We start from the raw sequence: 12,347 nt of genomic DNA, 5'->3' as shown, positions 1-12,347 counted from the left end.
TAGACAGAGCGGTACGAAATGGGTCGATGCACTTTCCTACATTATTTTAACTGTAACGCATCATCCTGGTGCGGTACAGTTAGGGTGGAGGTACTGGTGTCAAACAGTCCATCGGCTGGTGGACAGATAAACGTCACTGCTTACGATAAGCACAAGATACACTGCTGTGTTATGTTTGTTTTGTCGTTAAGCTAGCAAAGTGGTTCCCAAAGTGTGGGGGGCGCAGTGCCATTGCAGGGGGGGCGCAGGAAGCGGTATGGATGAATGAAAAAAAAAGTTACACAAAAATGTTTAACTGTCAAGATGATTTGTAGTTTGTTTTGTTGCAACCTGAAGTGTTAAATAAACTTCAGTGGAGTTTGAAAACAAAATATGTGTATAGGTTTATGTCTGGTTGAACGATGTGTGTGCTCAGTTGATTTTTTATTTTTTTTTCTTGGGGGTGTGGGGAGGATTTTATTGTAATCCATAGGGGGGGCCCAGAAAATCTTTGGGAACCACTGAGCTAGCATAATGCCACATTAGGCCTTTGAGTTTAATCTCGCTTGTCCAGTGAGAATCCACTGTAACTGGCGGTGGAAACAATTTCTGGAGTACGCTGGACCATAAAGTAGAATACCGAACCGTACCACTTGGTGGAAACGAGGCATTAGTGACCAAAAATGCTTTGGCAAGTCAGTAGATCAGATGCTACGTCCACACATGCAAATAAAATTTGGGTGAAGGAGCTCTTGCTGTTGCAGTATTGCACATTAAGTTCCCGTTTTCATAGTATGTTTCAAAAGCCAGAGAGTAAAAGTAAAACAGTGTGCTTTGATTGTGATCTAATATTTAGTCATTGTTCAAATTGTTTTACTTAACACTGTTTAGGCTCCTGTGTGTTAATTTTCTTATATACGTTAGCTTTGTATGTATGAGTTTACTTTAAAGTTTTATGGTATTCAATGTCCTAATTAGATATATATGTATATAATATAAAGGGCGGTTGATAAAGCCACTAATCTCATTAGAACATATTTATTTTCCAAATGAAAATATGGCAAGTCTGTGTCCTCCTGAAAGAAGCAGATCTGATGAAACATCTCCACCACCAGAACTATAGAAGCTTCTGCTTCAGCCAGAATTTTAGAAAAGAGGCATAATTTTTTAAAGCAATCAACAAAATACTTCAAAGTAAAAAAAAAACAAACAACTATACATTGCACACACATTTTTCAACTACAATGTGTGTGCAATGTAATTGAAAAATCAAGTGTGACATTTTCAAGTGAACATTTTACAGCATTGGTGCTCACTATTCATGTGAGAGTAAAAATCAGAAGAGAAATTATAGAAAAAACAATATTTATTATTTCAGACAACTTGGTGCTGCTAAAAAAGTTCTTGAACAATAAACTAAAACTTTCCACACCAAGGGCGTAGGTTTGGTCTACGTTTTGGTGGGACCTTACAACTTACTCACCAACTCACCAGCATTTAAAATGAATGCTACCACTGCGTAGTATATTGAAATATTAAACTAATCAATGTAGATTTTCGTTTATTTATTTTGTTTTTGTTAAAAAATACATATGTTCTTTTTTTTTTATTTATATGGCAAAAATCGGTCGGGACTATTTTATATCCCTTGAATATTGGTTGTGACATGTCACGACCGTCCATACCCAAACCTACGCCCATGTTCCACACCATTATCTACAATATTTGTTGCGCTGACTAGATTTAAACGCAAAAAATTATATTTGTAGAGCATTCCTGAAGATTCAAAATTATTTTAAAAAATTAACATGGCTGAACGATTTCATAAAGTTGCTCACACTTGGGATTAAAACATGTTTCTCCAAAAACATGGAACTGGATCCCAGATAGAACCAGCAGAGTTTGGATAAAAAGGGCCGATTTCCATTACAATACAAATGCTACATTATATCTTTAGGCCAGACGGAAACAATTGTCCAACTAACCTCCTCCCAAACTGACGTTAAAACTGTGTGTGTGTGTGGTTTTTTCTGGGCTGAGTCTGCCCTCTGCAGAACTGTACGCCAGGATCGCTCTCCTCCACCGCCTCTCCTCCTTCCTCCTGCTCTCTCCCCTCTCTCTATCTCTCACCCCCTCTCTGTCCCTGGGGCCCTTCTCCTTTCATCCTCACGCCAAGAGCAATCACCATCTCCGTGGTAACGGCTGGTCATGTGACCTGCACCTGTTCCTCTGGCTGGTCGCCACACGCTGGAGCCATCTGGCCACACACACACACTCACACACAGACTTCTCCACTTGGCTGCCTTCTCCCCTCTCTTCCTCCTAGCGTCTTCATGGCCTCACTTCCTAACTGCAACATCACCTCTCGGCTCGGAGCATCTCTTCAGCCCTCTTCACACCAATCTTTCACCACTAAGAGCCTTTCGCAATCAATGAATCAAATCGGGACAATAAAGTGGAATTCAGCAACTTTCTTTTTCTCAAATGTGCCACCTTAAACATGTTTTTGGTTCCAACAGAAAAGCATGATTTTACATTTTAAGAAAATTATAAACAAAGCATGTAAATCGCTTAAGCAAGGTATTACAGTCACTAGATTTGAGATTTAGAATTTGTTTAAGATCCAAACATGTATTGTGTCTTAGTTCTGATATAAATTATATGTCTATATTAAACTTCACTAGCATGTTATAGTCCTAATTTCTGCTTTTATACTTTCTACTGGCAGTGAAGATGACACAGAAAGCCTTTCAGGTCAGACTCACCCAGCTCTGTAAGCATTTTTTTAACAAGCCCAAATAAACAAGCTGACTTGCTTTTTCAACCCACTTACTGCACAAAATTGCAGATACGGTTTAAATTTTAAGCTAAGTGCTTCCACAGTTTTTGGGGATGAAACTTATTAAATCTTATTTTATACAGGCATTTATGTCAGTGAAATTTTACTTACTACTGGAAACGTAGAAGCCCAATAGAAGTAGGAAACTTCGAGTCACTGTTCATAACATTTTACAAACAAGTTACAATGTTTAATGTACCTTTCTAAAAGTACATTAAATTAACTTAAAAAAGTGAGATAATTTAAAATAAGTTATAACTTATAAAGAACACACAAAAATTTTATGTAAACCGAATGGCAGTGCTGTATCTCGTTGGCTAAGTTTCCATTAACCATCTAATTGCACTCAATGAAAACAAGCCAATTTTAAAAAGAAAAAAAACTCCAGTTTTTGAAGAAATTTTGTGCAAAGATGAGTTGGTTTTCCACTGTATCCAAATTAGTGCATAAACTGCAATGGAAATAGGCCTGTCGCGATAAACGATAAATCAATTAATCGTACGATAAATTAAAACTATCGACGTCATTTCAATTATCGGCATTATCGTCTCTTCCGGCCTTTTTCTCTTTCTGTTAATGACACTGAATGAAAAAGGGCTCTGCTCCGGTGCTCTCCACTGACTCCTCCCTTCCTCATTTCCTTAGTTTAATGCCCAGCGCACACGACACGATCTTAGAGCTGTCAGCCGATTGTCGGCCCATTTTCAAAACCTGACAGACCACACATTAGCCGACAGAAATCCTAGGTATAACGGTTCGATCGGGTTCGGTCCTGCCCTGTGGTGTCCAACAATGGGCACAAAATAATGGCTACAAGTCCAGTGAACTAATTTTAAAACCAGGCATTAATCAACGCTTTACTACAATCTACCTGCAATGCATGTGGCTAGTGTCAGCGTAAAGTCCTGACTGAATGAAAATCATTATAACCTATTTATGTCACGTTAACGAAAAACAGCTGAAAAGTTTCTGGGTTTATCAACTGCAGTAGCAATTTCGATCCAACTCCTCCTCTTGTCATTTCTATATTCTTTGCATGTTGAATAAATATTAATGCTGTTTCCACATATCATCTCCGATGTCCGCTGGACTTCGGGTTGCGCCGTGTCAGCTGTTTGGGATTCCCCGACGTAATTTCCCCTCAGAAAGCACGGAGGAGAATCCGCGCTTTCTGATTGGCTGCCTGTCACATTCAACAGGTGTCTTTAAAGCTCCCAGTCTGGGAAAACCCCTGATTTAGATCGGAGCGGCAACGACGATCTACCGTAACACACCACACAATCTTAGAAAGACCAACAATCTAAGATTGTTGTAAGGGGAAAAATAGGAGCAAAAAATCATGTAGTGTGAACTATTGCATCAGGTAGTTGGATGTGCCCATCTTCTCTATTTCTGTATATTATGTTGCCCTTATTACTGAAGGGCAACATAATATACAGACTTCATAATCTGCAGTCTTTTGGTTGAATGCAGTATTTATTTCCACTTTGGCTTTATGTTGTTTAGTTTCTTTTCAAGTAAATTTTTTGTTAATGGAGACTGAGAATCCGTTTTGTTTTTGGTTGTTTTGTTTATTTTGTTTATCAGTTCCAGTGTTAAGTGTTCTTTTGAAAATAAAGTGTATCTAACTTTGGCAGGAAATCGCCTGCATTATTACGTAATTTCCACTAAATCAGTGTAAAAAGGTCTTCAAACAATATTATCGTTTATCGCAATAATTTTTGAGACAATTAATCGTTCAGCAAAATTTGCTATCGTGACAGGCCTAAATGGAAACATGTTTTTTGCATCACGAGTCATGTGATCAACACCTGGATGTTACTTCTGGCAGAAAAGACAAAGAAGATGACAGGAAGTGTGGTAGCATGTTTTTAATGACTTGAACAAATTTACTCACGTGTTTTAATTGTGCTGTATTTAATGGAAACAACTCAATTATTATATTGTGTTTTATTTAACTTTAGCAGAATATTGATAAAGTTTTGTGTACATTTGTAATGGAAATACAGCTAGTGTGGCTTTCTAATGATAAGGCCCTGCAGAAGACAGTGAGGGGAGCTTAGGTCACTGGAGCGCTCCTCCCATATTGTTGGAGGCTCCTCATGTTATTTCTATAAAGTTTATTGAGCTTATTTTATGTGACTTTGTCTTTATATCATAGCAAGTACAATAATCTTTTTCTTTTTAGCTAATCAAATAAATGATACCAAAAAAAGAGACAATGGATCAATAACGAATCAATCTGACAAAAAAACCTCAACTTTTGATAGAAATTTTGTAATGGTTGAGTCACAAGAAACAAATTAGCAGTGGAAAAATATTCATTTTTCCAATTCCAAAGCAAATGACAGTTTCTCCTTTTTCTACTTTCTCAAATGTGTCTCATTCACCCTAAAGTAGGTGTGTAGCAAGGCCATTCACACATCCTAGTCTGCTATGGTGCACTATAGGAACCATCAACAAGGAAGCTGAGATGATGCTTTCAGACCTGGACACTGCAAAATAGGAACAGGAGCCTCTGAGTTAAATACAGAGAGTGATGGAGACAGGAAGAAGACAACAGCAAAGGGGGTCGGGGGTGTAAGGGACACCTGCTGCTGTGATGAGTCATAGCACCAAGCCTCTATGGCCCTTCCTCTTTACAATAAAAAAAAAGACATAAAGAGGGGTCAGTAGGCAACGCGCATGCAAACATCTCTGCATGTTCAGAAAGTGCTGTGTGTGCATTCATGTCTACAGAGATGCACAACGCAAGGTGCCTGCGTGCAGGTCGGACTTCTTTGTGTATTGCAAACAAATCACCCCTGCACACACAAACATACGCGCAGAGGGAAGGGTGTGGCAGCTGAGAGTGGTGTTATTTATAGATGTGCTTCCTCAGAGAGAGGTAGACGGAGGCGACGTGATGGAGGGAGCAGGGGGGAAAATGAGGATGGAGAGGAAAGGCAAGGTCAGAGGAGAGCAGTTAGCTGACTGGACAAGTCAACCACCTGATTCTCGCCGCATCGCTCACACCCACTCCTGGACAGCTTAGAGCATCAGTAAAGTGCACAACTGAGAACACCCTTTGTTGTGCGTTTTAAATCAAATTTGATAGTGTTTTTTTCTTTTTGCCATAATGAGTTAATGAACCAGGAACTTCCTTACTTAAAAAAATAGTAGTAGGCATGTGCTAGTTACCTGTGCCAAGATATACACGGGTTTTAGAACGTCACAATTTTGCCGCTAAACTTTTTCATTAAAATGTTTTTATGATTTAAGCCGTTTTTATTGAGATGCAGAGGAAAAGTGTTGGACAGAACCTGCACTACAAGGCAAAAGTTTAAAAGCAAGATCAAATTAGCATAAAAGAAAACGTAGAAAGAGCATATCTTCATCTGCTCATAACTTCAACAAAAACTTGAATAGTAGTCGCTTACAATGAAATTTTACTACAAATAGGAAAAAAGTATTTTGTTTCTTGTAGTTAGCTTTCTTTAAAGTAACATTATCTGGCTGCAACAGCAGCATGGCATGTATACCATTTGAAAACTGATTTGTTTTGTTTTTTCTTAATTTGCACTGAAGAAATGTCTCGCAAACCTTAACCATAAAATTAAACTTTTAACATCTATTCTGCTGCTTGGGACAGAGAAAATTAAAGAGTACAACTCATCGCTCTCAAGGTAACATTGTTATATTGCAGGTGGCATAGGTAGTATAAATAAAATAATTGCAATGAGTAATTTTTGTATTGTTAATCAAAATACATTATATACATAAAAAAACATTATATATATATATACTGTATATAGACAATGGAGAGATGTGTATTTTTTACTCAAAGTTTTAGTGTGAGAATCTCACACCAGCCCATTCCTCCTTTACAGCTTGCAGTAAAAAAAAAAACAAGCACCGGTGGATTATAGTTAGCTGTCGTTCATTTTTTAAAAAGCTTCTCCTGAGTTAGTCAGAAGCACATGTTATTAGGTGGAGTTAATAAATGTGCATGTTTTTTTAGATATTCAGCAAAAATCAATCCTAACATGAAAAGTCAGTGACAAATACAGCATAAATTACCAAAATGCAACTGAACATGCTCATAAAAAAAGAAAAATGAGAACACTCACGTACACACCATTATCCCAATTTCAAAGTCTGCAAAGGGGCCTATATAAAATGAACTGCCTGGTGTGCAAACTGTTGTTGCCCCAACTTATTCTGCAAACGCTTTGCTGACAAAGTGTGACTTCTGAGAATGCCACAAACATGTCAATAAATGGTAGTGAAACCCAAAAAGCAGCCTGTGCTCAGATGGTTTTACAGCACAGCCCAACATCCCGTTTACACTCAAAGTTAAGCCTTCCGTCTGCTCTACGGCGGTTTATTTGTTCATAGAGAAATGCAAATACAGCAAACAGAGAAAAAAAAAACATACTGCAGTGTGGTGTGACAAAAAGAGAGAGAGAGAGAGAGAAAAACGTGAGGTTTGCAGCACATATTGCCTGCCCAAAAATCTAATGGAACATGAATGCTGGCAGCACCCAAAAACTTTTTTTTTTTTTTAATAGAAAAAGGGTTTGTGTTATGGCTTTAAGATGCAGTAAATGAGGCTTTTAAGGACATTATCAGATTTGGGAAGGAAGTCCTGCTGCTAAGAACAGCTAAGAAAATATCTCTACTTAATGGCAATTAACATGTAAAACTTTTAAATGATGTTTTGTCATTAAAAAGACACTTGTTAAAAGACTGGAAGGCTTGTTTATGGAGAATGAGCTATGACTAATGAAGTCAAGTTCATAAAAGCCATGCCAAATTTCTTCCCAAAAAACAAAACAAAAGAATTATGCTGTATTGATCAAGTGTTATGCAAGTCCTTGACTTCAATTACAAAAATCAGATGACGCAAAGGAAGATATGACGAACCCCATCAGGAAGGGATGGCTTTGGGAAAGGAAGGAATAAAACAGGAGATAAATGGGTTATTGCAGAGGTCCACCATTTTAGAAAAGGAGTGAATGGCCAGCAGCCATTATTATGCTAAATTAACCTGGGAGCTCCAGGCCACCACTCAAGATGGAGGAAAGCCTGACAACAGATAAGAGCCAGTTTAGTTTACCAACACACACAGGGCTGAGAATGGACTCCCCACCCCCACATTTCCTCTGCCCTCCCTCCCTCACACACACACACACACACACACACACACACACACAGCTGGGGCTGTGGAGTGGTCAGCAGCATGGTCCTCATTATCATTAGACGCCATTTTCTGCCACAAAGATTACCAACGACTCCCCCTTCCCTTCCCCCCCTCAAGACATGCATGTGCACACAAAAGTCCAGCCCACTCATCTGCCCCACCTCCACGCCCCTGCTCTCTTCTAGTGGCCGGCGTGTGCACGCATTCACACACCCACCAAACCTCCCCCAGCGCTGACCCCCTGCCTGCTGCTGCTGCGGCCCTCCTCCTTCACCAGGGATAAAAAAAGAGGCCTAGAGGAAAGAGAGATGAGAGAGACTGAAGGACGTGGGGCGAGAGCGGGATGGGGGGGCGCGTCCTGACACATTCCTCAGTCCGATCAAGTTTCCACCTTCACAATGATGTGCTGAGCCTCGCAAAACACCCCGAAGCCCTCTACAGTTCTGCACTACTCGTTAGATTATGGACTTTATGAGACAAAGTGCAAAAATCAGAGATCCGGAAATCAGAGTTTTGAGGCCGATTTCCAACATTTGGGTTTTGTAGAGTTTTGAAATCCCAGTGGTGATATTGGCCAAATTTACTTTTACTCTTGGAAGAATAATACTGAATCTTTTAGTATTCCTACAGCTAGAAAGTATTTATAAATACAAAAAGCTATTTTAAAATGACAAAAAAACTTGAAATGCAATTTTAAATTGTCTTTAGCATCATATGCCAGCAATTAGCATCGTTAGCCCAGTCTGCATGGCAAATACAGCAGTTTTCTTGTGCATTTCCTTTAGCAATGGGTCCCAAAAATTTTAACGTGGAGGAAACGATTTAGTCAAAAAGCTCCAGAACCTGGCTTCAGGCTTCAATTTTATAGCACAATTAAGTAACTATGCTACCCTTCATTATGAAAAATGCTACAAAAATCAAACATAAAATAAATTTGACTTTGTAATTTGATGATTAGCAATTGGGCCTCTGTCTCTTTAAGAAGCTCCTGCTCTTTCCTACACTTCGCCTTCAGCATGTCATCACAACAATCCTCATTATGCCATTTACATTCTAAGGAGCATTGAACTAAGAAGTAGTTTGTATAATCAGATCAGAAGATGCACAGTTCCACCAGGTGATTACCAACTGCTGCTGCCGCTAGTCTGGAGTAGGGTGTTTAGCCTTCCTATCATCTCCCAAATGTCATGCTCTCTCAAAGTCTGAAGAAACATATGGAAAATAGTTTTCTTTTAAACCCCATGTTTGTTCTTCAAGCCTCCTCTGACTTCATTTTCAACCCTTTACTGGTAATGAAAACAATAAACTGCTGTTTCCATACCAAAGGGTGTTGTTCAGAGTGCCGCCTCATAGTGCTTAAACATGAGAAATTTACCAGTATGGTAATGGTTGGATTTTTCCATTTCTGAACAGTTGGGCAGAACCAATCAAAATAAAAATCATCAGCTGGTAAACAGTTTCTTTACGTCTACGGCAGAAAAAATATTCATATCCAGACAGAGTAATCGATACCTATAGGAAACAACAGTGCTTAACGTTTGCTGCCTCAGAAAGTAAAAAGAGGGATGTGATAACAGCTATTAGAAAAAGTGAGAGAAGGCAGAGATAAGACCAGAGAGCACAAAGTAAATACTCAAACAGAGGTAATATCGATAAAAACTGATAAGAATTACATGTTCAGTCAAGAAAATCTCTATCCTGCTTTAACCATCCTTCTCTTAACACTTTCTTTTATCAGTCAACATCTAGGAGAACTAAATATGCTATATTTAAAGTGAGTTGGACCACACCATCAGTGAATTTATCCGACTAGGAGGTGTGAATTCAGAGCCCAACGTATCCAACTGATCTGTGCCATAAAACTCTATTGTTCAAATAGAGGGAGCCATTAAGTAACATGTTCCTTCGTTATAATGAACACACACTGTGGTTTATTTTGACTCAATCCCACATACACTCTCCTGCTGGCAGAAATGCTCCACAGAATCCAAAATGTGTGTTAATCCACCACCAGAAACTCCTACTCGAGTCTCCGAAATAATTGCACAGCTCATAAACCACAGAGATTTACTCTGAAAGGATAATGAACATTTAAAAGGTTTACAACAAGTGTCACTGAGTCTGTCTGCGACACATCCAGGGAGGGTGACAGGCACGACCCGGAGCAGAACTTCACCTTCCACCTGAAGTTCCAGCCGCACAGCTCGGTGTCTGACACAGCGATGTATGAATATGACTGATACTTGGATCCGTCACGGAGCCCTCGCTCCATGCTTCGCCAGTCTCTGTGATCAGAGAGTCACACCCACATAAACACTGTGTGCTACAGTTCACAGCTCAGAGGTTGTGACCCTTTCAGTTCCCCCTGGTCGGTCACATGAGTGATGGATACGGCGTGTGCATGTGTGTGGACGAGCTTGTGTTTATGTGTATGAAGTCACTTAGGGTTTTCGATGTAAATGCATGAAGATTTTCTCTGATGCATCAAATCAATCTCGCCTCTCAGACTATCTGGAATAATGACGAGTGGAATTGAGAGAAGGTGAAATAAATACGGAGTGTATTTTCTCAGTCACTTTTACTGAAAGCAGTTTGAGTTTATGCGGAACCAAAAATATAACAACCTAGTAATAAACCCAAATACATTTTAGGAATTTGAGAATTGTATAGTATAATAAAGCAACAATTGTAGAGGAAGTTGCACACAGACGGTTTCAGTTAAAGGTACCACCTGGACTCTTAGCATTTATGTGAAAATAATTTTGTCACATACACAAAATTTCATTATCAGTTTTTCACAATGTTGCAAATCGTTTTCAATCAAGAAACATTTCCCATCCAAAATTCTCTCTAATGCCATCACACACATAAGCCAGAAAGTAACCAATTAGTTTTATTTCAGTTTTTCCAGTTGTGTGGAAGCTGGGAAGCTGTAGATGAGAACAACCAAAGCAGTCTGAACGGGTCAGTCTAAAAGCAAAGGGAATATAAACAGTTTGGTCCCAGTTAAAGTTCTGGACATGATACCCGTCATCACCGTTTGTTTCAGTGACCCATAAATCATGGTTTCGGAGTCATTTGGAACAAACTGGCTCAAACACATGAGGGTGAAGTCTGTGCAACTGCAATGAAAGTGGAATGCTTGAGAATCTAGGTCGGAATATGTAAATGTTTCTCGTCGCCACAGTGTGTGTGCGTGTGCGTGTGTGTACGCTAAAGCCATCTGATCAGCTCAATTCTGGTGATGTAATTAACCCAAATAACCACAACGGAGAGTTAGCTGTGTTTTCTTCAGTACACTTCTGAAAAATTGCATTTTGCTAAATTCTAATGTGTTTCAATTGTTGAGAAAAACAATAAACCACTGGATATTATCTTTATAAGTAATTTCAGGTGTTTCTACCTGGTTTTCTTGGGAGTCTTGGCCTTGGGTGTGGTGCTCTTGGCTTTCTTCTCCTTGGGCTCCTTGGGCTCTTTGGGAGTCTTAGGTGTTTTGGGGGTCTTCGGGGTCTTGGGCTCTTTGGGCTCCTTGCCCTCCGTCTTCTCCTTTGGTTTCTTTTTCCGCTTCTTCTTCTCCTCCGGTGGGGGCAAACTCCCTTCAACAGCTCCTGTGCCAATAAGCTGTTCACTTGCATTGCTTCCTGCTGCAGGAAACTCAGACTTTATGTCTTCATCTCCTCCTTCTCTTGCTTCTTTCTTGCCTCCATCTTCTTTTTCTTCCACCGCTTTAGCTTTCTTTTTCTTCTTCTTTTTTGGCTTGGTCTCCTGATCAGTAGGCTTCTCTGTGCTGATAGGCTGGCTGGGGGCTCCGGCACCAACCGTCGGCCTGTCGGTAACCATCATTGAGGCATCACCTGACAGGTCTGAGGGGGAATGCTGTGGGAGGAAGAGGGAGGGAAAAAAATCACATTTAATAGTTTAGAAACTTTAAATGGCAAAAAAATAAATGATTCACTTGACCATAAAAAGCCAATTTCAGAAAAGACATGCAAATTATAACCGTTTTAAGTGAAAAATTATGAAATGCTCCGAGAAAGTAAGACGGAATTGTAAATGCTGGTTTAGCAAAGTTTTATTCACTGATAACTACAAAAAAATATTTATTCTTTCAGACTAAAAATACAGGAATATGAGTTGAAACTGGGTCATTTCGTCTACTGTATATTCTTAACCTGCATGACATAAATTTGCAATGTTAAATCAGCAAAGCAGTCACTTTGAATTTTGACAAAAATTAAAAAGTTAAACAATTATGACTGAATACATCATGATAGTCTGACAAATACTCTACCAAGTGTGTCTGCTGATTGGTTACCAATATCAAAACATAGAATTTAAATTATTCAT

At 39.2% G+C, this 12,347-nt stretch overlaps 1 protein-coding gene across 1 annotated transcript in view; it reads right to left on the bottom strand.

Annotated features, from left to right (window-relative positions):
* The window catches only part of chd7 (chromodomain helicase DNA binding protein 7), an 88,359-nt gene that overhangs the window by 40,642 nt on the left and 35,370 nt on the right, over window positions 1-12,347 (bottom strand). Inside the window, exon 4 of the mRNA XM_032565126.1 lies at window positions 11,404-11,876. Coding sequence (XP_032421017.1) covers window positions 11,404-11,876 — 473 coding nt within the window. The remainder of the gene's footprint in view (window positions 1-11,403; window positions 11,877-12,347) is intronic.

The sequence above is a fragment of the Xiphophorus hellerii genome, chromosome 6 (genome assembly GCF_003331165.1).
Source record: "Xiphophorus hellerii strain 12219 chromosome 6, Xiphophorus_hellerii-4.1, whole genome shotgun sequence".
NCBI lineage: Eukaryota > Metazoa > Chordata > Actinopteri > Cyprinodontiformes > Poeciliidae > Xiphophorus > Xiphophorus hellerii.
Note: the sequence above shows the minus strand (reverse complement) of the source record. Positions and strands in the feature narration are given on the sequence as shown.